Below are 27,052 nucleotides of genomic sequence, written 5' to 3' on the forward strand. Positions count from 1 at the left end.
TTTGATTCGTTTGAATGCAGTTTAAGTAGGGTCACATCCTCGGGACTCTCAGGTCTTTGCGCTGCTGCTGGAATATAAATGTCAGCTGGACTGTACATCCTCCTCACACTGATGCTGAAATATGGATGACAGCTGGACTGTACATCCTCCTCACACTGCTGCTGGAATATAGATGGCAGCTGGACTGTACATCCTCCTCACACTGCTGCTGGAATATAGATGGCAGCTGGACTGTACATCCTCCTCACACTGCTGCTGGAATATAGAAGGCAGCTGGACTGTACATCCTCCTCACACTGATGCTGAAATATGGATGACAGCTGGACTGTACATCCTCCTCACACTGCTGCTGGAATATAGATGGCAGCTGGACTGTACATCCTCCTCACACTGCTGCTGGAATATAGAAGGCATCTGGACTGTACATCGTCTCTATCCTGCAGTTAGAGTATACATCGCCTTTACATTGCTGCCGGTATATAAACTGCAGCTGGTCGAGACCTCGTCTCATAATAGTGCATTACAACTGTGCTCCACGCATACATCCAGATTTGTAACCGTACCATGTGAAAAAGAGCCTAATGTGAATACGACACTGTCAGTTTGTTGAAACGCAAGTAATGTATGTGACTGTGGAATCTTAGTCTCTCGGACATTCATGTTGTGATTTCTTCATGGTTTTGTTTCAGATATTCAACCTATATTCTGGTTTGTTCATGTGTATTTCTCAGATACTCATCATAGATGTATGTTAGTGCCTAGAACAGTCATTGTATAAGACGCTTTCATCATGTTCCTCAGTTAAAGCTGAATGAAGTGCTATAACAGATGTATAGAAAAAAGACACCAGGCCTTTTCTGACATTGTTGTTTTATTGCAGCAATATTGAGCATGTCACCAACGCTGGAGATATCTTGCTCCTCACGGTATGGAGCTTCATACACACGGACGATGTCCACGATTGGAGAAGGATCCTTTAGTTGACCCTTTTGGAGATTAGGTTCCATGAATAAATGTCTCCAAACAACTCGAGTAGTTTAATGAAAGCGTTATCTCATGCAGTTCTTTCCACGAATGTATGGAGTGTCACAACACTGCAGAAGTTTGAATCTGGACTAGAGGAACATTAGGTACTTGGGTTAAGATCACGATTATCCAGCTCTGGCCGGTCTGTATCAGGATGTTTACAATATCAATCAACGCCTTATGGGCTTAGCTTCCTCATAACCTCAGGGAGTGTGTCACCCTGTTGAAGAACGATTTGAAGACGCGCCAAACTGATTGTCATACAATGGCAATTTCTGGAATATGGACAACTCACAGCACTCTATCACCGGGCAATTTCTTACACGCCGGCACTTGTTCCACAATTTGTATTTCGGCACGCTGCTGTAACAGAAACAACGGAAACGATGTAACAGATGACCAAGATATTTTATGGATTAATCTTCCTGAATATATTCCACACAAAGTTTCGGGATGATTACAGATCCCGTCATCAGATGAACTGACATTTGATGAAGGAATATGTAATGATATAATGAATATGTAATGCGTTGTGCGGAATCGATGGAAGAAGACTAAATAAAATAATGCATTGATCATCCATAACAAGTTCTACATGCTGCTAAAAGACATAATATAGGTTTTACATTTACGGTGAATGCACTGACGGTAAGGTTGTTATGTGACAGTGACAAAAAAGTGCTGCATGTATAAGGCCTTGTACGTGAAGTATGCAATGAGGATAACTAGTATTAAGTGTACGACATGTTGAGTGAAGTATGCAATGAGTGTTAGTGGTAGCAAGTGTAGGACATTGTACGTGAAGTATGCAATGTGGATAACTAGTAGCAAGTGTAGGACATTGTACGTGAAGTATGCAATGAGGATCACTAGTAGCAAGTGTAGGACATTGTACGTGAAGTATGCAATGAGGATAACTAGCAGCAAGTGTAGGACATTGTACGTGAAGTATGCAATGAGGATAACTAGCAGCAAGTGTAGGACATTGTACGTGAAGTATGCAATGAGTGTCAGTGGTAGCAAGTGTAAGACGCAGTACTTGAAGTATGCAATGAGGATTACTAGTAGCAAGTGTAAGACGCAGTATTTGAAGTATGCAATGATGATCGCTAGTAGCAAGTGTAAGACACAGTACGTGAAGTATGCAATGAGTGTCAGTGGTAGCAAGTGTAAGGCCTTGTACGTGAAGTATGCAATGAGGATCACTAGTAGCAAGTGTAGGACATTGTACGTGAAGTATGCAATGATGATCGCTAGTAGCAAGTGTAAGACGCAGTACTTGAAGTATGCAATGAGGATCACTAGTAGCAAGTGTAAGACACAGTACTTGAAGTATGCAATGAGGATCACTAGTAGCAAGTGTAAGACACAGTACTTGAAGTATGCAATGATGATCACTAGTAGCAAGTGTAAGACACAGTACGTGAAGTATGCAATGAGGACCACTAATAGCAAGTGTAAGACACAGTACTTAAAGTATGCAATGAGGATCACTAGTAGCAAGTGTAAGACACAGTACTTGAAGTATGCAATGAGGATCACTAGTAGCAAGTGTAAGACACAGTACGTGAAGTATGCAATGAGGATAACTAGCAGCAAGTTTAGGACATTGTACGTGAAGTATGCAATGAGGTTCACCAGTAGCAAGTGTAGGACATAATACTTGAAGTATGCAATGAGGATCACTAGTAGCAATTGTAAGACACAGTACTTGAAGTATGCAATGAGGATCACTAGTAGCAAGTGTAAGACACAGTACTTGAAGTATGCAATGAGGATCACTAGTAGCAAGTGTAAGACACAGTACTTGAAGTATGCAATGAGGATCACTAGTAGCAAGTGTAAGACACAGTACGTGAAGTATGCAATGAGGATAACTAGCAGCAAGTGTAGGACATTGTACGTGAAGTATGCAATGAGGATCACTAGTAGCAAGTGTAGGACATTGTACGTGAAGTATGCAATGAGGATCACTAGTAGCAAGTGTAGGACATAATACTTGAAGTATGCAATGAGGATCACTAGTAGCAAGTGTAAGACACAGTACTTGAAGTATGCAATGAGGATCACTAGTAGCAAGTGTAAGACACAGTACGTGAAGTATGCAATGAGGATAACTAGCAGCAAGTGTAGGACATTGTACGTGAAGTATGCAATGAGGTTCACTAGTAGCAAGTGTAGGACATAATACTTGAAGTATACAATGAGGATCACTAGTAGCAATTGTAAGACACAGTACTTGAAGTATGCAATGAGGATCACTAGTAGCAAGTGTAAGACACAGTACTTGAAGTATGCAATGACGATCACTAGTAGCAAGTGTAAGACACAGTACGTGAAGTATGCAATGAGTGTCAGTGGTAGCAAGTGTAAGGCCTTGTACGTGAAGTATGCAATGAGGATCACTAGTAGCAAGTGTAGGACATTGTACGTGAAGTATGCAATGATGATCGCTAGTAGCAAGTGTAAGACACAGTACGTGAAGTATGCAATGATGATCACTAGTAGCAAGTGTAAGACACAGTACGTGAAGTATGCAATGAGGATCACTAGTAGTAAGTGTAAGACACAGTACTTGAAGTATGCAATCAGGATCACTAATAGCAAGTGTAAGACACAGTACGTGAAGTATGCAATGATGATCACTAGTAGCAAGTGTAAGACACAGTACTTGAAGTATGCAATGAGGATCACTAGTAGCAAGTGTAAGACACAGTACGTGAAGTATGCAATGAGGATAACTAGCAGCAAGTGTAGGACATTGTACGTGAAGTATGCAGTGAGGATCACTAGTAGCAAGTGTAAGACACAGTACGTGAAGTATGCAATGAGGATCACTAGTAGCAAGTGTAAGACACTGTACGTGAAGTATGCAATGAGGATCACTAGTAGCAAGTGTAAGACATAATACTTGAAGTATGCAATGAGGATCACTAGTAGCAAGTGTAAGACATAATACTTGAAGTATGCAATGAGGATAACTAGCAGCAAGTGTAGGACATTGTACGTGAAGTATGCAGTGAGGATCACTAGTAGCAAGTGTAAGACACAGTACGTGAAGTATGCAATGAGGATCACTAGTAGCAAGTGTAAGACACTGTACGTGAAGTATGCAATGAGGATCACTAGTAGCAAGTGTAAGACACTGTACGTGAAGTATGCAATGAGGATCACTAGTAGCAAGTGTAAGACATAATACTTGAAGTATGCAATGAGGATAACTAGTAGCAAGTGTAAGACACAGTACGTGAAGTATGCAATGAGGATCACTAGTAGCAAGTGTAAGACACTGTACGTGAAGTATGCAATGAGGATCACTAGTAGCAAGTGTAAGACATAATACTTGAAGTATGCAATGAGGATCACTAGTAGCAAGTGTAAGACACAGTACTTGAAGTATGCAATGAGGATCACTAGTAGCAAGTGTAGGACATTGTACGTGAAGTATGCAATGAGGATCACTAGTAGCAAGTGTAAGACACTGTACGTGAAGTATGCAATGAGGATCACTAGTAGCAAGTGTAAGACACAGTACTTGAAGTATGCAATGAGGATCACTAGTAGCAAGTGTAAGACATAATACTTGAAGTATGCAATGATGATCACTAGTAGCAGGTGTAAGACACAGTACGTGAAGTATGCAATGATGATCGCTAGTAGCAAGTGTAAGACGCAGTACTTGAAGTATGCAATGAGGATCACTAGTAGCAAGTGTAAGACACAGTACGTGAAGTATGCAATGAGGATCAGTGGTGTACTATATACACTCTTCAAAAAAATAGGGGAACCTGAACTTTGAAGTCTGACAGAAAGTAAGCCCATTGAGGAACCTTACAATGACATTCATCTTTATGCAGCGTTTCTACACTGTGATATAGTCACATGCCTTTATCTCTACACATGTCATATAGGCACATACCTACATCTCTACACATGTTATATAGTCACATGCCTGTATCTCTACACATGTTATATAGTCTCATGCTTGTATCTCTATAAATGTTATATAGACACATGCCTTTATCTCTACAAATGTTATATAGTCACATACCTATATCTGTACATCGGTTCAGGTATCACCTACCTCTGTATCTACACTTGTGTGTGTTGACGTTGCTATATGTTAATTTATTACCTACCTCTATATCTACAGCTGTGTAGCTAAACTTCTGTTTCAGTGTATTCGGCAAACATGGGAAGACGGTGTTGATTACTGGACATATCAGCTTTGGGTCAGTTGTCACCGGCTTGCCGTACCCTGTGTCCAGGGAGAGGAATAACACATCAGACATATTAACACTAATCACATCTGTTCAGCTTCCCGTTGCAAATTTGTAATGAAGTCAGACACCTCTTGCAGAGACTGCAGTATTTGAACATAACATCCACAAAGTACAGTTAAATAGCATACCCGTTATCAAACTGACGACGATGCCAACAGCTACGTTAACGAAGGCTCCTGTAGCCGTGTAGTTGAGGTATGAGAGGTGGTAGATGCTGAGGTAGTCATCTCTGGAAGAAATCAAGGCGGTATAATATATCCACAACTAGATATTCCGATGTCATATATCCCAAACTAGAAATCCCGATATAATATATCCAAAACTAGATATCCCGATATGATATATCCAAAACTAGATATCCCGATATGATATATCCAAAACTAGATATCCCACAATGTTTAGAGGCCAATATAGATGGGCCCATTGGTGTGACGTTAGTATGTATACACAGTCACAGACGTTAAACATTAAGCAATACACCTTTCAACATACCTATAGGCCTGGTCTGAAGCTACATTCTGAATGACAGTGCATGGTAAGTTTATTTCTTGAGCAATGGTTTGAACTTACGCTTCTGTTTCTTCTGTGAAGTTTGTAGCTGAGGAGTTAGTGACGTTCCAGTTGCAGCCATGTACAGAAAAGTGAGACATTGGTGTTTGTACGTCATACAGGTAGGCTCCAAAACCCACCCAGGACAGAAAGAGGAGTCCGCTGATGTATCCTGCTATTGCTCCCTGAAATCCAGTATGTTGTATACTCCAAGAGTGATTCGGGGAAAGTGTTGTTATTATCCAATAACACTGTGCTGTACAGGTGGAGTAATCTTTACCCTGGACTTATTTCAAACAATAGTGTTTCTTATTAGGAAATACTATTTGAAGAGGATTGTATTTCTGTCTACTTCAACAGTTAAAAACAGCAGTGACGGAAGACATATACAATGTTTCACATGAAACTATGAATAAGCTACCCAGAATAACTCATTGAAGTATATAAAACTGAACATGACAAGTCAAAGTTTGTGAGGTGACAGTACAGTGTCATACTCTAAATAGTAAAACCTGGAGTAAACAGCTTTATTGGTTTGTTGATAGCAGTTATTCTATGGTTGAATATTGTAAACCTATCAACAGAATTGAAACGCACAGGCGAAAAAATAGGAAAATGTAGTAAGTGTACATCAGTACATTAAGCTTGCACATAGATGAAGGGCATTCAACACACAGAGGAACATATGTATTGTTGTCAGTGTCAGTATTAATTCAGTTCACTCAATGACAATGAGTGGTCATAAGGGGGCGTTCAGGGATTGCACATGTCGTCGGGATTGTAAATGGAGAATTCTTCGCCATTCCTCCTGCAACGCTATGGTAAGTTCTGCAAGTGTCTGCGGGCGATGGTGACGTTTATGGATGCATCGATCAAGTTCGTCATAAAGATGCTTGATCGGGTTCAGATCAGAGGCCAGGAAAGGACATTTTCATCGGTGTACACAAGGTGTATGGGATCGAGCGTTGACGTGTTTGAACAGTGCCATCTGGCGATTAAATAGTAGGAGGAGATTTGGTAGATGCTGCGATGTACTGTAAGACTGGCACGAAATACCACTAGCTATAATCTGCCCGCGTAGAAATTGCTCCACACACACGCCCTGCACCAAATCCGTCTACCTCTTGAATCCAAGAGGAGGCACCTGTCGTGCAGTGTCCGTTGGTCCGCTGTCCTCAGTTGCCGCCCTCCCCTTGCCCCCCATACATGGGCGCCACCCACTCCAAACCCCCACCTCTACCTCTATCTCTCCTCCTGCAACCCCTCGAAACACACACATAATGCATTTCGGCTGGCCTTCTATAGCCGATGTCTGCCCTCGTGTATTCGACAATTCCCCTGCCTTACGTGGAACACTTGTTCTACACGCGCTTTTCACGTATCGCATCATGTACCATGCATTGTATGATGTACCATGCATTGTATGATGTATCATGCATTGTATCGCATATCATGCATCGTTTTCGTAAGACACGCGTTTATAAACCCATTTTGTAATGTGTGTGGGGGGGGGAATACACAGCACCCATGAAATGGTTAATGGGATTTATTGTCAGAACTGAGCTACGTTATTTTTTTCCAGAGTGTATTATGCGGTACATGTTATGTTACAAAGTTATAGTGATAAATGTTATAGCGTCTGTTGCGATTCCAACACCACCTACCCATTGATTTGCTCGAGGAAAAAACATTCCCAGGATAAATATTCCAAACAGCGGTCCATCCAGCGTGCTGAGAATAGCATAGGAAACCTGCAATCATACATTTGTTGTTATGTGGAGCAACACAGTACATTGCATATGCGTTGTCACTATATCCTCATTTAGGGAACAGCAGATCATTTCAAAATGTCATTTCAGTAACGTTTTAACTATGACTGAAATCCAATTTTACCTGAAGTACATTTCCCAGTGTGGAGGCAACAAATGCCAGTCCGATGCACAGAAAGCCAAAAGATGCAGCTGAAAGAGACACAGACTGCTAGGAAACATTCAAACATAACATGGTAAATACAACGATAAATAAGAATCTGCACTCTTGAGGCAAAATTATATAGACCCTGGGTAGTACAGGGTAATGTACAGATACGTGTAACGTAATGGGCAGGTCGGGCCGACGTATCAGTTGTGGTTGAAAACAAAGATGGTGGACTGAGAACGTCGGTGTAGCGCAATCCCACGCACGGACCAGGCTAGCTACTTTCGAAACGTTCGGAGCCCTACGGACTTCTGAGCCTATTAGGGTTAGGGTAACCAGTTAGTTACAGTGCAGTCAGGTCCCAACCCTAATCCTAACCCTGACTTCTGAGCCCATTCGTATTCGTAGCACATAGGATACGTTCAACGTTAAGGATGAGTAGACTACGAACTGCCATCCAGACGTCATCACCAGTGAAGTGAACCATCTCAAGAAAACAGCAGTTACGGAGGCCATCTCGTGTCTAAGACACCCAGTCAGCACACTACTCAACTTGGTCAGGCTCTGTCAGCCATCAGATATTTCACGTCATCAAGAACAAAGCCAACATAGATGTCACCGTCTCTAGCAATTGTGCAACTGTGGCCTCAAATACTTTGGAGACGCCCCCTCAAACAGTGCGCTCTGTTAACAAACTAGACTTGAAGTACACATCCTCGAGAACCACGATCATCACATAATGTTGGAAGTCATCATAGTCCAACAGCAACAACATCTGAAGACAAAGAATACTACAAAACACCATTAACCAGCGCGACCAGAAAAAAACAACATCTGCCTAGCGCTTGGTCGTATTGCTTTCATTGTTGTCCGTGCTAGTTCCGGCTTCCATTTTTGTATATGTATTGGCCGTATGTATCCGGAAAAACGTATTACTACACCGTTAAGCCCTACTGTCAGATACAGAATGCCTGCATAAGATGTTAAGGGAATCAATAATACAAAACAGGGTAAAACGTTTTTGACTGATATTCCGGCAAACCTTGACATTCTAAATGATATATTATAAATGAACCGCTGAATCCTGTATAATAAACGTCAACTACCTTGGCTGAAAGGCTGAAATCGGAATTATTTGAAAGCTTTTATTATTTACGGAGCTATAAATGTGACAGAATCATTCAAGATTATCTTCTTGATAAATCCCCTTGATCAGATGGGACAATCCCATTTCCACATCTACATGAAATCTCTGCTGAAAGCAGAGGCGACGGTACAACTGTGACAATATCACAAGTATATATTTGTGTCAGCAGTACTACAGCTGTGACATCACAAGTATATATTTGTGTCAACGGTACTACAGCTGCGACATCACAAGTATATATCTGTGTCACCAGTACTACAACTGTGACATCACAAGTATATATCTGTGTCAGCAGTACTACAGCTGTGACAACATCACAAGTATATATCTGTGTCAGCAGTACTACAGGTGCGACAACATCACAAGTGTATATCTGTGTCACCAGTAATACAACTGTGACATCACAAGTATATATCTGTGTCACCAGTACTACAACTGTGACAACATCACAAGTATATATCTGTGACAGCAGTACTACAGCTATGACAATATCACAAGTATATATCTGTGTCTGCAGTACTGCAGCTATGACAATATCACAAGTGTATATCTGTGTCAGCAATTCTACAGCTATGACAATATCACAAGTATATATCTGTGTCAGCAGTACTAAAACTGTGACAACATCACAAGTATATATCTGTGTCAGCAGTACTACAGCTGTGACAACATCACAAGTATATATCTGTGTCAGCAGTACTAGAGCTATGACAATATCACAAGTATATATCTGTGTCAGCAGTACTGCAGCTATGACAATATCACAAGTGTATATCTGTGTCAGCAATTCTACAGCTATGACAATATCACAAGTATATATCTGTGTCAGCAGTACTAAAACTGTGACAACATCACAAGTATATATCTGTGTCAGCAGTACTACAGCTGTGACAACATCACAAGTATATATCTGTGTCAGCAGTACTACAACTGTGACAACATCACAAGTATATATCTGTGTCAGCAGTACTACAGCTGTGGCAACATCACAAGTATATATCTGTGTCAGCAGTACTACAGCTGTGACATCACAAGTATATATCTGTGTCAGCAGTACTACAGCTGTGACATCACAAGTATATATCTGTGTCAGCAGTACTGCAGCTGTGACAACATCACAAGTATATATCTGTGTCAGCAGTACTACAGCTGTGACATCACAAGTATATATCTGTGTCACCAGTACTACAGCTGTGACAACATCACAAGTATATATCTGTGCCAGCAGTACTACAGCTGTGACATCACAAGTATATATCTGTGTCAGCAGTACTGCAGCTATGACAATATCACAAGTGTATATCTGTGTCAGCAATTCTACAGCTATGACAATATCACAAGTATATATCTGTGTCAGCAGTACTAAAACTGTGACAACATCACAAGTATATATCTGTGTCAGCAGTACTACAGCTGTGGCATCACAAGTATATATCTGTGTCAGCAGTACTGCAGCTGCGACAATATCACAAGTGTATATCTGTGTCAGCAATTCTACAGCTATGACAATATCACAAGTATATATCTGTGTCAGCAGTACTAAAACTGTGACAATATCACAAGTATATATCTGTGTCAGCAGTTCTGACACCATCTCAGCACTATATCAGCCACTGGTAAGATGAAACGTGAAAAGGCGCGGGGTGAAGATGTAGTTCTATCGGGTATTCATATTTTCCTCAACCGGTGTCAAATACCTTACCTTACACTTCTGCTCAGTTAAATACCGGTGACATCAGAGCTTCCAAGTTGAATATTGGAATGATTACTCTGATCTACAAAACCAGCAGCATAAAGGACCCTAACAACTGTCGAGGGATATCTATTGTCTAGAAGCCAGTTTGCCCAGACCCTTTATTTTTAGATATTTCATAAAATGAACTTGTGCTGAATGCGTGCAAAGGATGCAGACATGGCAGTTTTGTAACTCCCGAAACAGGGATCTTTTACTTTTCAGCTGATGACGTTGTTACTTTTAAGTTTGCATCCAGCAAAGCTATTTGGGGCTACAATATACTTAGTACTACAAAGATGCATATTGTTAAATATTGCGTTAAATAATTTGAATGAGACATTATCGTTATCTTCATCAGGGGGTATAACATGTTACAAGTAATGGATGGAAATTGAAAATGTAGTTGAGTGATTTTAGAATGTTAGTACTTACATGTGGGTTTATTATGGGTGGATAAGCCAAAATGTTGGCAATGTTTTAACTAATAACTTCCCTCAACGTCCGAAAGACATGTTTTCAAAATCGGCACGCAAGTATAGATAGTTAGAAGTCTTTCGTAAGATGTTATTTTAATCTAAATTCTTTAAGATGTTAAAGTAATCTAAATTCTTTAAGGTGTTATAGTAATCTAAATTCTCCTTTCGAGCGGGAAGTGTACGTTTATTATACATTTCAATGACATATCCTTAATCAGAACATTTAGCAAAGTTATATTTTTTTGCACAACCTTAGCATTATTAATTCTCGTTATTATAAAGATAATCACTCGAGTAATTCAGTTTGCAAATTAAGTAATATCGGGTCATTAGAAGATGAACGGTGCATCGTCAACAAGGACATTTTTGCAGCTGGTGATCAGTGATACCTTAACAGTCTTCATGTTGTCAGTGTTTTAACCATTTTGGGATTGAGCTAATTTTTTTCCATTAAATATATAGCATTGTTCATTTCACAATCAAATTACAAATTGTCCCTACGGCGTTTGTTCTGCTCGATGAAATAAACTATTAGTCTATTCATGCTTTAATGGTCCTAGAGGACTATCTTACCCAAAAGCTCACCTGTACATTTAGTGATGATTGTAGCTTGAAGGTTGCTGAGGGATCGAGAACTGAAGGGCCTGACGTAGTCCTGGAGTACCACAGCAGACAAAGCATTTATACCCGAGGACAGTGAGCTGCAGTGAAACAAAGAGCACGTCAATAAAGGTCGCAGGGGAACACGTGTACAAAGTCAATAAGCAACACCCGATAGCGGGAGTATAGCTTGCTAGTGGTAAACTATGAGATTAGCTAAACAACAGCAAATAGAGTGAACATAGCTCGCTGGTTGTAAAACTATGAGAGTAGTTGAACAGCAAATAGAGCGAGTATGGTTTACACATATATATTCATGAAAATAAGTGGATTGCTAGAAGCTAGAAACTTATGTTAATGCCTCTCCAAAGCACTTTACAAAGGTAAATAAACCAAAGCTCTAATACAAGATAGTCACATGACAAACCACACGGTTAATGCACATGAAGCTAGTTGATGGTTATCGTTTCCAAAGCAGCCAATATATTTCTTAAAGCTATAATTCTCAATCATATTTAGTATCAAATCTACAATAATCAGTGGCGAAGAGGTAGACAGATTTCAAGATGGCTAGATTATCAAGGTCAGATAATTCACTATTTCCATGTACGATTGTCCTTACTGTATCCATGTTTGTAAAATTCTGCATCTTGTCTTAGTACAGTGTAGTTAGGACAGACACGTAGATAGTGTTGGGTATCTTCACGATGAGCGGCACAAGAACAGGAAGGATCGTTTGAAAGATGTCTTTCAAATTTATGATAGTTCAAATCACTACAGCCTAGACGAAGCCTGCAGTGAATAATTTGACAAAATCGACTTATATAATTCAGATCAAATCCTAATGCATATCCAGGCTGAGGGGTTATTTTTACAATAAATGTTGGGGGGATTGTATCATTTTAACGCCATTTGGTAAGGCATTCCAAAGATCTACTGTACTTGGTGAAAAAGGATACTGAATAAAGAATCGTTTTTACCCGAATGTTTTTTAAGTTTACTGAATATCTTAAGTTGTGTGAATTACTGGCCGGAACGCTGTCCGGGACAAGAGTACATAAGTAGTCTGGTGCTTTGTCGTTTATCATTTTATGGAAGAGGGTTAATTTTTGTATACGTCTTCTCTCAGTAAGACGAATGAACTTAGGGTCTGCCTTATAGTTTGTTATGGCTCGTTCCTCTTGTTGCCCCACAAACTGTCATTTATGCATCTAACTATAATTTTTCTAAAGCGGTATTCTGAGCAGCTGTCCCACACATGACTGCAGTAATCAAATAAGGGCAGAATGGAAGGCTGGTACATAATCTGAAGTGACCTACGTGGTATTTCAAACTTCTCAAGCAGTTTATCATAGGAGTAACTTTATCTACACTACTGTTAATTTGAGCAGCACAATTAGCATCCTTTTGAAATATAAGACATAAATGTTTATGTTCATCAACTTCATTTATAGAAATCCCTTGCATAAATAATGGGCGGATGGGGCTGGCAATCCGTTTTCTGCTAACTTGAATTGTTTCCGATTTTTCCGTTTTCCATCAAATACTTATTCGAAAGGAATATGATATTTAGCATCGCGTGGTCTGACAAGTTTATTATCTGCTATTTTCTGCTAAACTGAATTGTTTCCGTTTTTTTCGGGGTTGAATTTCACTTGCCATTTATTCACCTAAATTGATATTCTTTGTAAGTCGTCATTTCGACTGTTTGCGGTTACAACAGAATTTTCTATCATTACATACAAGGATGTGATATTAGCGAAAAGACGTATGATACAATCAATATTATCCACAAGATCATTAAATTTTGTTAAGAATAATAGAGGCCCTAAAACTGAACCCTGAGGAACTCCTGCCAACACAGGAATATATTCAGAGTAATATCCGTTTATAAGTACCTTCTGGACTCTGTTACTTAAATAACTACTTAGCCATTCTATCACTTTACCACTAAGTCGAAATGTCTGTAGTTTATTCAAAAGTCCTCTATGCCATACTCTGTCAAATGCTAAGCACTTGCTATAAAATTGTACAAATCCATTAACTGATAAGCGGTAGAATCAAGTTGCATTGTACTAATGGTATTATTGCCTCTAAAATAATTAAACAAGTGTTAATGAACACACTTCAACTGGAAAGGGCGACAGGTCTATAGTTGCCACATTCATTTACTGAACCCTTCTTGCTGAAAGGAATTACTTTTTCCAAATCTTAGGGAAAACTGAGTACAGCTCGCTAGTGGTTTACATGGCATTGCATATTGTGTATAATTATACATATGATATTGTTGTATCTGAGGCTGTCACTGTATGTAGTATATGCACATATGATACTGTTGTACCTGAGGCTGCCACTGAAGATACAGGAGAGGAAGATTCCAGGTAGACCCGGCAGATGTCCCAAGATGTCCATCACGAACAGAGGCAGTAACTGCAAGGATATAGTGGAATCTCTTGTCTTCACGTGGGAATCATAGGAGTCTTAGTTTTTAGAATGACGATTGAATGGAATAATAGATATGTAATCGATGTACATCTAATCGATGCCGTAAGAACATGCTATTTAATTGCTTGCTCTGCGTAGTCATTCTGACCAAGGAGAATCGTTTGTATGCAATAGTGTACCTCGTCAGTGCTGCTCAGCATGTCATGTAAAGAATGATGTTCTGACACTTATACTGAGACACTTTTTGACACTGTATTTTACATTTCACTTTGACTGATTCTGTGTGCAGGAGAATCCCTCGTGCTTCCGCACTATCGCTAGGATTAAATATACCGATCTACATGTCGCTGTACCTCGTCTGTGCTCTGGATGAGGTTATAGTGAAGCGGATGACAGTCTTTGTAGAAGGCAAACATCACAATCCCGATGAGGCAGCAGATACTGACGATGACTGCCAGTCCAATGGAGTTAATCCAAATAGCTCTGGAAGCAGGACACCGACATGCTGGCATCGCATCAAACCAAACGGACTCATGCTGAACATAGCATTCTGTATATCGTCTAGCCAGATCATTCCCTTAGTGTAACCATCTCCATGCTTATATATATATCACTTGTCGAGCTTGACCATCCTTGAACAATCTCTTAACCTCATCATCCAAGCATAGCATCCTGCACACTACGTGAAGCCTATATACGCTTCATGTGATTCCACTAACATTCATCAAGCTAGCACAACACTACACTCTTCCGAAAACAGCATATTGCCATATTCCTTGTATAAAACTTCCAAACCTGCAACATCATATATTCATGATGCCCCTCAACATTTTTCTCATTCGTACACGACAATGATCACACGTACACCTGGGCTCTCTTCAGCGTCGGGCAGGCGAGGAGTCTTTGTATCTGACACTGGTTCACGGCATAGTAGGACATCCACATCATCCCACCCCCAATTGCCACGGACCAGAAGGAGTGCCGAGTAGTAGGGTTCGCGCTGAAACTGATGGATAAATTGCTACAAAGTAACATTCCAAGACTACTATGTATTGCCAAGAGAGGTGTTCACATTTGTAGACAATCTAAGTGCAAGAACATATTTGACGTGTACGAACAGCTGGGGCTGCTAAGGCTGCTAAATGTGTGACATGCTTACTCGTGGAAGTAGACCCGACTGTGTTCACTGGCTATGTCCCAAGCATTATGCAGGCCATCAGTGACCAAAGTCCCTTGGATGAAGACTGACAACAGGCCGACAAGGATGAGAAGCGCCTGGAAGCTATCTGCCCAAAGAACAGCCTTCATTCCGCCCTGAAACGTCATACGTATTACATGATGACGACAGACACTGTAGCCTACACACAAACGCGAGTACATTCACATATATGTAGGCACACACAGACACGCAGTCACATACATCATGCGACAAACAGCGCCATACATATTGCACAACACAAAGGTTTCAATGTGATTAATGCGAACAGTCTTATCCGTCTAACCACGAATAGGAGTAGAGCAGACATTCCTAAACGGCTACTCACCTTCATGGAGAATAGTGTGAAGTGTTCAAACCGGCTATTCACTATTAATGTGAATCGTGGGAACAGTCCTGACGGACCACTCACCATTTAATGTGAATTGTGTGAAAAGTCTTGACCGGTTACTCACCATCAGTGTGAATCGTGTGAACTGGATTGACGGGCTATTCACCATCAATGTGAATTTATGAAAAGTCCCATCCGACTACTTAGCATGAACACCTAGGGGACGATCCTGCTAAGATATTTTATCATGATTACTTACGGGACGACCAGTTCTGACAATGCACTAAACATCAACGGTTGACCAGTTTGAGCACTGCACTCACCATGGACGTGTACAGAGTCACCAGACCACCTACAGTCAGAATGGACACCCAAAGCTCCATACCTGTCACTACAATAACAAAGGTTGCATTAGTGTTCACTTATAGTGTCTTTACCAACATAGTGAGCAATTATGAACGCTATTAGCAGGCACTAAGTGGCCGGAGCTTGGGAACATATTAAATCTTCTGTATCAATATCAAATAAGTAATGCAGTATGTGCAACGATAACACACATCACGTGGTCAGATTCAATACATCATGTGATGTGATACACAGACCAAGAGGTCACATTCAATACACCATCGGATGTGATATACAGATCACGTGATCAGATTCAATAATCCATCTGGGGTGATCACCTGGAAGGTACAGAATGCGTTGTGTTATTTACACAATATCATACAACGATAGGTTTGCTGCAGTTACCCGTGAAGATGCCGGGTAGAATAGGCCTTCAGCAACCCATGCTTGTCACAAGAGGAGACTCTGCTTGTCGCAAGCGGCGACTAACGGGATCGGGTGGTCAGACTCAATGACTTGGTTGACACATGTCATCGGTTCCCAGTTGCGCAGATCAATGCTCATGCTATTGATCGCTAGGTTGTCTGGTCCAGACCGCCATATATATACAGTTAAAATACTGCTAAGTGCGGCGTAAAACCAAACTTACTCACTCACTTGCTGTAGTAGCAAGTACAGGCTACCATGTGGCCCATGTAAAACACAGGGTTGAAGTGCTGTCCTCAAAAGCAGTGAAAGAAGAACACGTGACACGAAATAAAGATATGTTTTCCCTCACATGTTCAATTTTTGCAAGTATATCAGACTTTGCCACTTGGCTGACGGATCTAGAAATTTACAGATCTTTCTGTAATAGTTTGACACCGTCAATATTCATTGCAATTGTGCGTTAAGCGAGGATACCCTCCTCAGTGTCAAAACAAGATGGCGGAAGATGATCGTTTCAGCACGAAATATTATCAACAGAAGCGCATATTTAGCTGTCAGTGCTTAGGAATGGTTATTATCTCCATTCACAGTGTAGGCTTTAATGCGCTAGTAATTCTATAATTATAAAGTCCAACTGTACGTTGAATATTTACGTTGAAGTAACTGTCCATCTAGCTGCGTGGAGTCTATAGCATTAACTATCGAGCATTAACTATCGAGCATTAACTATCGAGCATTAACTATCGAGCATTAACTATCGAAATCCCACTGCTGTTGATACCACGACCTGGCAATGGAAGCGGTAGTAGATCCTCTTAACATGCAATCTGAGGCAACATGGGGACTTGTGGAACCGCTCGTGTGGCAGAGGTCAAACCAAAGCATGAATCTCATGAATTAATTCAGACAATGATCTACTTTACTGCAAATGCTACTTTTCTCAGGTGAATGTGAAATGAGACACTACAAACAACTATGGTTACACGAAAGTCCAATTCCTTTTTTTATAAGGGAATGGTATTTGCAAATGAATTTTAATTTTAAACTTTTAAAAACTAGTATCTCAGTGATTTATAGGTTTAGGTGACGTTAACTGAGACCTCACGACCTTTGATGAGGCCATAGAATTATTTACAATTCATCTGGCTCACTGGTTACACTTGTCATGTTTTCCTTGCGATTATTCAGTGTGTTTTTAAACGCAGAATGTGTTTGATATAATATCAAGGCCGTACAAGACTGCAAACGTTTCTATTTAGTCTCATTTTGAAATTTCCCCGATATCTAGGTTTCCGTTTGCCAGAGCTCGCTGTACGACAGAGCTCGCTGTATGACAGACCACGTTCTCCGCGGAAAAATATAATTAGCGTAGTGTTGCAATGTACAAGTGATTAGATGTATCAGATAATGCTGGTTAATATTTATATATCCAGTTGGATGAGCTGGTCTAAAAAATATGGACTGGTTATTGTACTAATTTGTACAATAGGGCGGAACCCAGTCTGTTTCTGTTTCTTCTATGTTTCTGGTGTGCTCACAATAAATGATTGGTATTGATGGATATATGCGACTCGTTCAAATTCCAAATTCATTTTATGAAACCATAAACATATCAAACAAAACCATATATAATGATGGTAAAAAGTTAAGCAACCAACTGCTAGTATGTAAATGATGATTTCTTCGTGGGTACATGTAGTTAGATTTGTACATGTGTCGGCACATGTATAGATACACGAAAGCTTCACTCACACACACTCAACAGAATGAGACCAGATATCATGCTGCACCCATGGTCCCAAATCTGGTGATCTGCCTTCTGTTGTTGGCGATCTTTAGCCTTTATATGTCTGTCTGTGTGTCTGTCTGTGTGTATGTATGTATGTCTGTATGTATGTCTGTCTGTCTGTCTGTATGTATGTATGTATGTATGTATGTATGTATGTATGTATGTATGTATGTATGTGTGTGTGTATGTATGTATGTATGTATGTATGTATGCATGTATGCATGTATGTATGTATATTGTCGATATATATATAACCTATCGACGATGGACAGTACAACAACTAGAATATTACGAATTCCATGTCAGTGTTAAATGTTCTCGTCACGATATGACTGAAATATTGCCGGTGTGACGTCATTAACTGACTCACTTACTCATGTTGCACATGGATAGTGAAATCTGCGAAGGTACTCCCGACTTGCACAATGCAAGTTTGATGGCACGTCATTACACTGCAAACATGCACTGCCTTGTCGAAAAAGGCAACTAAATGACCGGGTGGTCAGGCTCGCTGACTTGTGATCGGTTTCCAGATTCTCGTGCTCATGTTGATCACTGGATTGTCTGGTTCAGACTCGATTATTTACAGACTGTCGCCTTATATCTGGAATGGTATTGAGTGCGGTGTAAAACTAAACTGTTGTAATGATGTTTAGTACGTTTGAAGCATTGGCTGATAGACATCCACCAATATGTGTGCCATCGTAAAGCGTTAGCAGCGAAGTCGGAAAGTTATTGGGTTGCTTGACTTTCTATAATACGTATATTATTCAGAACCTACAACTGTCACGAACAAAACATTCTTCTTCACAACAAACAGTTGATGACATGGCGGTTAAAACTACAAACTGTCAACTCCCAGGGCAGTAAAATCATAACGCAATGGACGGTCTTTTTGCTACATGTGACCAACTCCATATACCATGTACAGTTTGATTGTTCGATAACTGAATACCTAATGACGCTATAAAGCCTGCGCTGCCAATAAAGTTCTAAAATAACTATATCTAATTACTGACAACCACACACGGCATGTCTGCTGGTGAGGATGTTGTATTTCGTGCTGAAACGATCACATTCCGCGATCTTGTTTTGACACACAGGGTGCTCTCTTTTAACGCACAATTGCAATAAATATTGACGGTGTCAAGCTATTACAGAACGATATGTAGATTGCTAGACCCGTCAGCCAAATGGCAAAGTCTGATATACTTGCAAAATAATGAAACTCTGGGGGACAACTTACCTTTACTTTCGTGTCACGTGTTCTTCTTTCACTCTCCATCGAAGAAATGGAGTTCTCTTGGGGCAATTCCACATTTCGTGTGGACAGCGCTCCCCCCTGTGTAAAATACCTCATTGTAACAGAATACAGAATACATGTACCACACTGTAACAGAATACATGTGCCACATTGTAACAGAGTACTGAATACATGTACCGCATTGTAACAGAATACAGAATACATGTACCACATTGTAACAGAGTTCAAAATACATGTATCACATTGTAACAGAATACAGTTGTTCTTCTGAAAACATTCGAAAACACAAGGCAGAAATAAAAGAATAGATTTTGCATCGAAAACCATCCTGATAACGATGCGTTAAATATGGAGCAGTCCCTCACGTGGGGCTTTCCCATATATTTGGGTTTACTGGGTCCTTACATATATAGTTTAATCTGGATAGAGCAGGTTGTGTGACACTCTTAGACTTCGTTGAGTTTAAAAACATGATCGATTGTACCTGCAACTTTGTAAAATATAACCGCTGAAGGAGAAAGCTGTGATACTGCTGGACTGTTGCTTGAGGCAAAGGAAGAAATGAAAACACACTTAACCTTTGAATTTTGAAATTATCATACTCTACAGCCTTGTGTAGAGAGATTTTGTCCCACTGAATCTGTAAGCTTAGATCTACATGTAGAACACATCAAACGGTCTCATTTATCTCCATAATTTTACGTCAGGTATTAATTATCGTCAAAGTAGCAAAGGTGTAGATAAAATCATTTTTGCACGATTGCACCAGTAAAAAAGTCGACCTGAACATGTTGACTTTCATGAGATTGCTTGCAAGGATTAAACCTTCATCACCACAAAGCCACAGAAATCAAGTTCCATTTGAAATTATGCAGGATCTTTACAGCTATTGTTTGGCTGTGAAATTCCAGAGTACTTTTGCATATGTGCACTTGATCTGAAACAGTTTCAAGGTCAAATCACAACGTCACGTCTTGACCCTGACATCGCCCTTGAAAGACTGCACGCTGGAGATTAAAAATCTTCTGTTGCCTCTAAACGTTAGTATGAGCACGATGTCGCGGCTTGCAGCTCGTTGCAACCAAACAGATATAACAAATGACCGTCCTGTGCAGAACAGTCACCACTGTGAGCACAAGATCGGTACATCCGGGTTCTACATTTGTGTGACCGTACTGCCACGAGTAAGGGCATCACGGGATGCCTGGACTTTGGAGGATAACCGATCAAACTTTACAGAGCAGGTTGAGAGAGACTGGACAGAAAGCCAGGCGATCCGACGTTGAGCCTGTGATACGTCGTCACGATGAACGTCTCCGTGATCTACACATATGTAATTGGTTTTATAGACATTTATTTCTAAACTATTGTGAAAATCCACGTACATACGTAAGTCTGTTTTGCACGATTTGTGCATGTTTGAAATACAACATTTTCGCAACAGATTTCTGGAATATGCGTTTAAACTTTCCTTTTGTGAATGGTATACATCGAATTTGATATAGATTGTAGCTTCTACATTATTTACACACGACGTTTCAGTGCTAATACTTGCCCCTTCATCACGTACTAGATACAAAATATTATGTTGTTTGATGCACACTATATATGATGATGGTAGAAAACTCACATCCCTGGATACACCAACAATATAGTGTTGCTGGATATGGATTTCAGCTGGTTAAATAAGGAATGAATATCATGATCCTAGACAGGGAACAGCAGACTGTTAGATGAAGAACAGCAGACTGTTAGTTGAAGAACAGCAGACTGTTAGATGAAGAACAGCAGACTGTTAGATGAAGAACAGCAGACTGTTAGATGAAGAACAGCAGACTGTTAGTTAAAGAACAGCAGACTGTTAGATGAAGAACAGCAGACTGTTAGTTGAAGAACAGCAGACTGTTAGATGAAGAACAGCAGACTGTTAGATGAAGAACAGCAGACTGTTAGATGAAGAACAGCAGACTGTTAGATGAAGAACAGCAGACTGTTAGATGAAGAATAGCAGACTGTTAGATGAAGAACAGCAGACTGTTTGATGAAGAACAGCAGACTGGTAGATGAAGAATATCAGGCTGGTAGATGAAGAACAGCAGACTGTTAGATGAAGAACAGCAGACTGTTAGATGAAGAACAGCAGACTGTTAGATGAAGAACAGCAGACTGTTAGTTGAAGAACAGCAGACTGTTAGTTGAAGAACAGCAGACTGTTAGTTGAAGAATAGATGAAGAACAGCAGACAGTTAGATGAAGAACAGCAGACTGTTAGATGAAGAACAGCAGACTGTTCGTTAAAGAATATCAGGCTGGTAGATGAAGAACAGCAGACTGTTAGATGAAGAACAGCAGACTGTTAGTTGAAGAATAGATGAAGAACAGCAGACTGTTAGATGAAGAACAGCAGACTATTAGATGAAGAACAGCAGACTGTTAGTTAAAGAATATCAGTCTGGTAGATGAAGAACAGCAGACTGTTAGATGAAGAACAGCAGACTGTTAGATGAAGAACAGCAGACTGTTAGATGAAGAACAGCAGACTGTTAGATGAAGAACAGCAGACTGTTAGATGAAGAATAGCAGACTGTTAGATGAAGAACAGCAGACTGTTTGATGAAGAACAGCAGACTGGTAGATGAAGAATATCAGGCTGGTAGATGAAGAACAGCAGACTGTTAGATGAAGAACAGCAGACTGTTAGATGAAGAACAGCAGACTGTTAGATGAAGAACAGCAGACTGTTAGTTGAAGAACAGCAGACTGTTAGTTGAAGAACAGCAGACTGTTAGTTGAAGAATAGATGAAGAACAGCAGACAGTTAGATGAAGAACAGCAGACTGTTAGATGAAGAACAGCAGACTGTTCGTTAAAGAATATCAGGCTGGTAGATGAAGAACAGCAGACTGTTAGATGAAGAACAGCAGACTGTTAGTTGAAGAATAGATGAAGAACAGCAGACTGTTAGATGAAGAACAGCAGACTATTAGATGAAGAACAGCAGACTGTTAGTTAAAGAATATCAGTCTGGTAGATGAAGAACAGCAGACTGTTAGATGAAGAACAGCAGACTGTTAGATGAAGAACAGCAGACTGTTAGATGAAGAACAGCAGACTGTTAGATGAAGAACAGCAGACTGTTAGTTAAAGAATATCAGGCTGGTAGATAAGGACATGCTGCTAGATAACGAATAGCAGGCTGTTCGATGAAGAATAGCAGGCTGTTAGATAAGGAATACCAGACTGGTAGACGAAGAATAGCAGGCTGTTAGATAAGGAATACCAGACTGGTAGACGAAGAATGCCAGGCTGGCTTCTAGGTAAGAATATCATGTTTTTGTTTATGAGGTGGAGGTCGGGAGGAGGTTTTTCAGATGAAGACCAACAATCATGCAGGAGAATTTAACGTTGCAAGATAACGTATACGCTTGTTAAATGCGATTAAGATGAAGTTTGATACAGAATGTTTTGGTAGATTAGATTACCATGTTGATCAAATAAGAATACTGTTACGTAGGAGTATCAGGTGGTTTGGTAAAGAATGTTTTCATGTTTTAGGCTGGAATATAATGTTAGATGAGGATATCATGTTCTTAAATAAAGAATGTGCAGTTAGATGAGAATGTTATGTTAAATACCTATATCATGATGTTAGGCAGGGATATCACGTTGTTAAATATAGAATGTGCAATTACATAAGAGATATATGTTAAATATCTATGTCATGATGTTAGGCAGGGATATCACGTTGTTAAATATAGAATGTGCAATTACATAAGAGATATATGTTAAATACCTATATTATGATGTTAGGCAGGGATATCACGTTGTTAAATACAGAATGTGCAATTACATAAGAGATATATGTTAAATACCTATGTCATGATGTTAGGCAGGGATATCACGTTGTTAAATATAGAATGTGCACTTACATAAGAGATATGTGTTAAACATCTATCTCATGATGTTAGGCAGGGATATCACGTTGTTAAATATAGAATGTGCAATTACATAAGAGATATATGTTAAATACATATATCATGATGTTAGGCAGGGATATCACGTTGTTAAATACAGAATGTGCAATTACATAAGAGATATGTGTTAAATATCTATCTCATGATGTTAGGCAGGGATATCACGTTGTTAAATACAGAATGTGCAATTACATAAGAGATATATGTTAAATATCTATGTCATGATGTTAGTCAGGGATATCACGTTGTTAAATACAGAATGTGCAATTACATAAGAGATATATGTTAAATATCTATGTCATGATGTTAGGCAGGGATATCACGTTGTTAAATACAGAATGTGCAATTACATAAGAGATATATGTTAAATATCTATGTCATGATGTTAGGCAGGGATATCACGTTGTTAAATACAGAATGTGCAATTACATAAGAGATATATGTTAAATATCTATCTCATGATGTTAGGCAGGGATATCACGTTGTTAAATACAGAATGTGCAATTACATAAGAGATATATGTTAAATATCTATGTCATGATGTTAGGCAGGGATATCACGTTGTTAAATATAGAATGTGCAATTACATAAGAGATATATGTTAAATACCTATGTCATGATGTTAGGCAGCGTTATCACGTTGCTGGAAAAGCAACATGTTGTTTGAAAAGTAATAATATGTTGTTAGATAAGAATCTCATGTTGTTAGTTGAGAACAACATGTTGTTAGATGAAAGTACCATGTTGTTAGATGAGAATCCCGCCGTAGTTTGAATTGAATGCGCAGCAACAGATTCTTAGATATACTAAATATGACGACGTACATGCAATGCGCCACGTTGTGGGATCGGGCCAGAATGTTACAACGTTTATAGATGGGACAGAACTCGGTGTTAGAAACTGTATATTTCAGGGCACATAAATAACATAAATTGTTTGGTTGTAGAATACAGTTCATTGTATGGTAGACATGAAAAGAGCAATGTTATATGATATATTTCACCGGAGAGTTTGAATCTACACTACGCACTGAAGCTGTCAGCACCGTGTCATACGCTACCTGACTTCAAAGCTAAAGATGGCGCGTAGAGGACAAAGGAGAGGTAGACAATCTGAAATGAAACCAAATGACGATTACCGTGTTTGCTAAAGAATGTGATATCCGATGGGTGGAGATGGTGCACGGACATTTGTGTGACGGTTGCCACTATGTTACTGTACTCACCGTTTGAAATAGCCAGTTGAGCGACGCTAAAATCGTAACAGTTCTCCCAAATCTCATCTCCAGATACTGAAAGAACACATTTCAGTCATTAAACGTAATGTCCCTTATGATGTACATCTCGGAAGACTCATACATGATTTGTCGACCTTTTGACCCTGCTTGGACTTCCTGTAAGTATGCATAACATAAAATCGTATGAAATAAAATTATTTGAAAGGTTTTGTAAATAACCTTAAATAATAATGTAGGAACACACTTTGCATAAAATTTGATGGCGAGGAAAGCGGCACAATGAACTTACTTTTTGCATGCGTTTTGACACTTGAATTTCACACCCTAATATTTCAACCTGAACAAACGGTCGATCTTCTAAATGTTGTTGAAAACACTTTAATGTCTCTCTAAACTACACTACATTCACTGGCTCACAGAAAATCAGGGTCTACAACCCGTTGTTATGCTGGAGACAGACAGGGCTCAAGATGACGAGGCAAAACACGTTGGCGGTCTCATCTCTAGGAAAACGCTTTCAACATAATATCAAAACGGACCGGCACGCACGCATGCACACACACATTCATAATCTTTGTCGTTACCTCATAGACACTTGTAATGCCCATATTGTAAAACACAGGGTTAAAAATATGGGCTGCTCCAGCTACTGCCAGCACCATGCCAAGAGCCAGCCACCAGAACATCGTGTTATAGTTGTAGATCTCAGCCGGGAGTCCAAGAAGGGTCAAGGCCGAGAGGAAGGTCACCACCAAGGACAAGGACACCGGAAGTATGCCCATGCTTCTTCCAGCAACCAGAAAATCCGACGGGTCGTTCCTATGTCTGCTCTGAATAGCATAGTATATTCCAATAAGCAGTGCGACAGACAGTGTAGAGCCAAATACAATAAAATCGACCACTCCTAGAGTCGTCGACTCTCCAGTGTGAATGCTGTAGGACGTCTCCATGTTCGGTCAGCAACAATACAAATACGATTTTAAGACGTCTGACGGTGGCTACCACAGTCTTCACAAACAGTTGAGACTTCACAACCTTCTGTTGATAGCTGTCCTTCACGTCACATACACCTGGGACTTGAGAACGTTCTGGTAATGTCTGTTCTAGACTTCAGAAAAGCCTTCAGAACCTATTGATAGCTCACAGACAACTAAAACTTTACAGCCCTCTGGTGATAGTTGCCATTCACTTCACATACAGCTCAGACTTCAGAGCCTTCTGGTGATGGCTGTCCTTCACTTCCTACACAGATACGTGTCCACGGCCTTCTGGTGATGGCTGTCCTTGACTTCCGACACAGCTACGTGTTCACTGCCTTCTGGTGATGGCTGCGCCTCACTTCCGAGACAGATACTTGTCCACGGCCTTCTGGTGATGGCTGTCCTTCGCTTCCTACACAGCTACGTGTCCACGGCCTTCTGGTGATGGCTGCCCTTCGCTTCCTACACAGCTACGTGTCCACGGCCTTCTGTGGATTGCTGTTCTAGACTCCTGGTGATGTCATTTCCTTTCACATACAGCTGAGAGCTTCCAACCCTCTGGTGATAGCTGTTCCTGTCTTCAGCTAGAGTTAAAGCTTCAGAACCTACTAGTATTGCCTCACCTAAACTGTCTGCTAGACATTAAAGCTTGTTGTTGGTTACTCTCTTCAACATCCCACACCGCCACTTCTTTCCATAGGCCCTCATGAGAGGGCTCTACACTCATTAATATTTCACGTCCCCGGGATCTGGGATGCTATCTCGATCCTGAAATCGACAATTGAAACGGTTATATCAAACAAAGAACGAAAGGAAACATATGTGAATTTTAAACTGAACTACCAGGTCAGATGATACAGAAAAGGACAGGAACTGGAACACTTTAAAATACTGAAATATTACCATATCGGTGTATCTAGTTGAAAGTGTATGGAATGTGTATGAAAGGTGTGTATGTTGGAAGGCGTGTGAAAGAAGTGTTTAGTGGAGGATGAATGGAAATGTCTGAAAACTTTATAAACGGTAGATGCTGCTCCATACAAAAAGGGCAAAATCCTACCTACTTGGCCAGTGACATTGTTGTTGTTTAGAGCGGATCCACCATACAGTTGCCGTACATAACACAGACACATCACACAACAATCTATAAACAGTTTCATTCTGTCGTCGAAGATGCAAGTATTAAAGAAACTGGTTTAAAGGTCCTTTGTATTTTACTAAGCAAAATACATTTATACCAGACTTACAAGTTGGGCAACGATAACAGACAACATACCTGAATTCCAGGCATGCTTTAGAAGAACGTATT

General features: G+C 40.0%; 1 protein-coding gene across 1 annotated transcript; it reads right to left on the minus strand.

Annotated features, from left to right (window-relative positions):
- Positions 1 to 853: 853 nt before the first annotated feature.
- LOC137287423 (sodium-dependent multivitamin transporter-like) lies at positions 854 to 26,511 on the minus strand. The gene is made up of 15 exons (XM_067819693.1): positions 25,348 to 26,511; positions 24,752 to 24,817; positions 24,587 to 24,638; positions 16,049 to 16,116; positions 15,338 to 15,492; positions 15,044 to 15,184; positions 14,532 to 14,661; positions 14,075 to 14,163; positions 11,719 to 11,834; positions 7,752 to 7,819; positions 7,523 to 7,609; positions 5,880 to 6,043; positions 5,438 to 5,538; positions 5,166 to 5,284; positions 854 to 1,389 (listed from the first exon to the last, which is right to left on the minus strand). Exons 1-15 carry the CDS (start codon positions 25,711 to 25,713, stop codon positions 1,318 to 1,320), a joined length of 1,794 nt encoding a protein of 597 aa, XP_067675794.1. The 5' UTR covers positions 25,714 to 26,511; the 3' UTR covers positions 854 to 1,317.
- Between the last annotated feature and the right edge of the window lie 541 nt (positions 26,512 to 27,052).

Source organism: Haliotis asinina, chromosome 6 (genome assembly GCF_037392515.1).
Source record: "Haliotis asinina isolate JCU_RB_2024 chromosome 6, JCU_Hal_asi_v2, whole genome shotgun sequence".
In the NCBI taxonomy this organism is placed as follows: domain Eukaryota; kingdom Metazoa; phylum Mollusca; class Gastropoda; order Lepetellida; family Haliotidae; genus Haliotis; species Haliotis asinina.

Bases quoted from the DNA above. Each gene is read 5' to 3' on its own strand.
- LOC137287423 (XM_067819693.1), bottom strand. From the start codon at position 25,713: ATGGAGACGTCCTACAGCATTCACACTGGAGAGTCGACGACTCTAGGA. The intron at 15,493-16,048 runs GTGAGTGCAGTG...ATGACGTTTCAG, and splicing joins TGACTCTGTACACGTCCATG to GGCGGAATGAAGGCTGTTCT. The intron at 15,185-15,337 runs GTAAGCATGTCA...TTTATCCATCAG, and splicing joins AGTCGGGTCTACTTCCACGA to TTTCAGCGCGAACCCTACTA.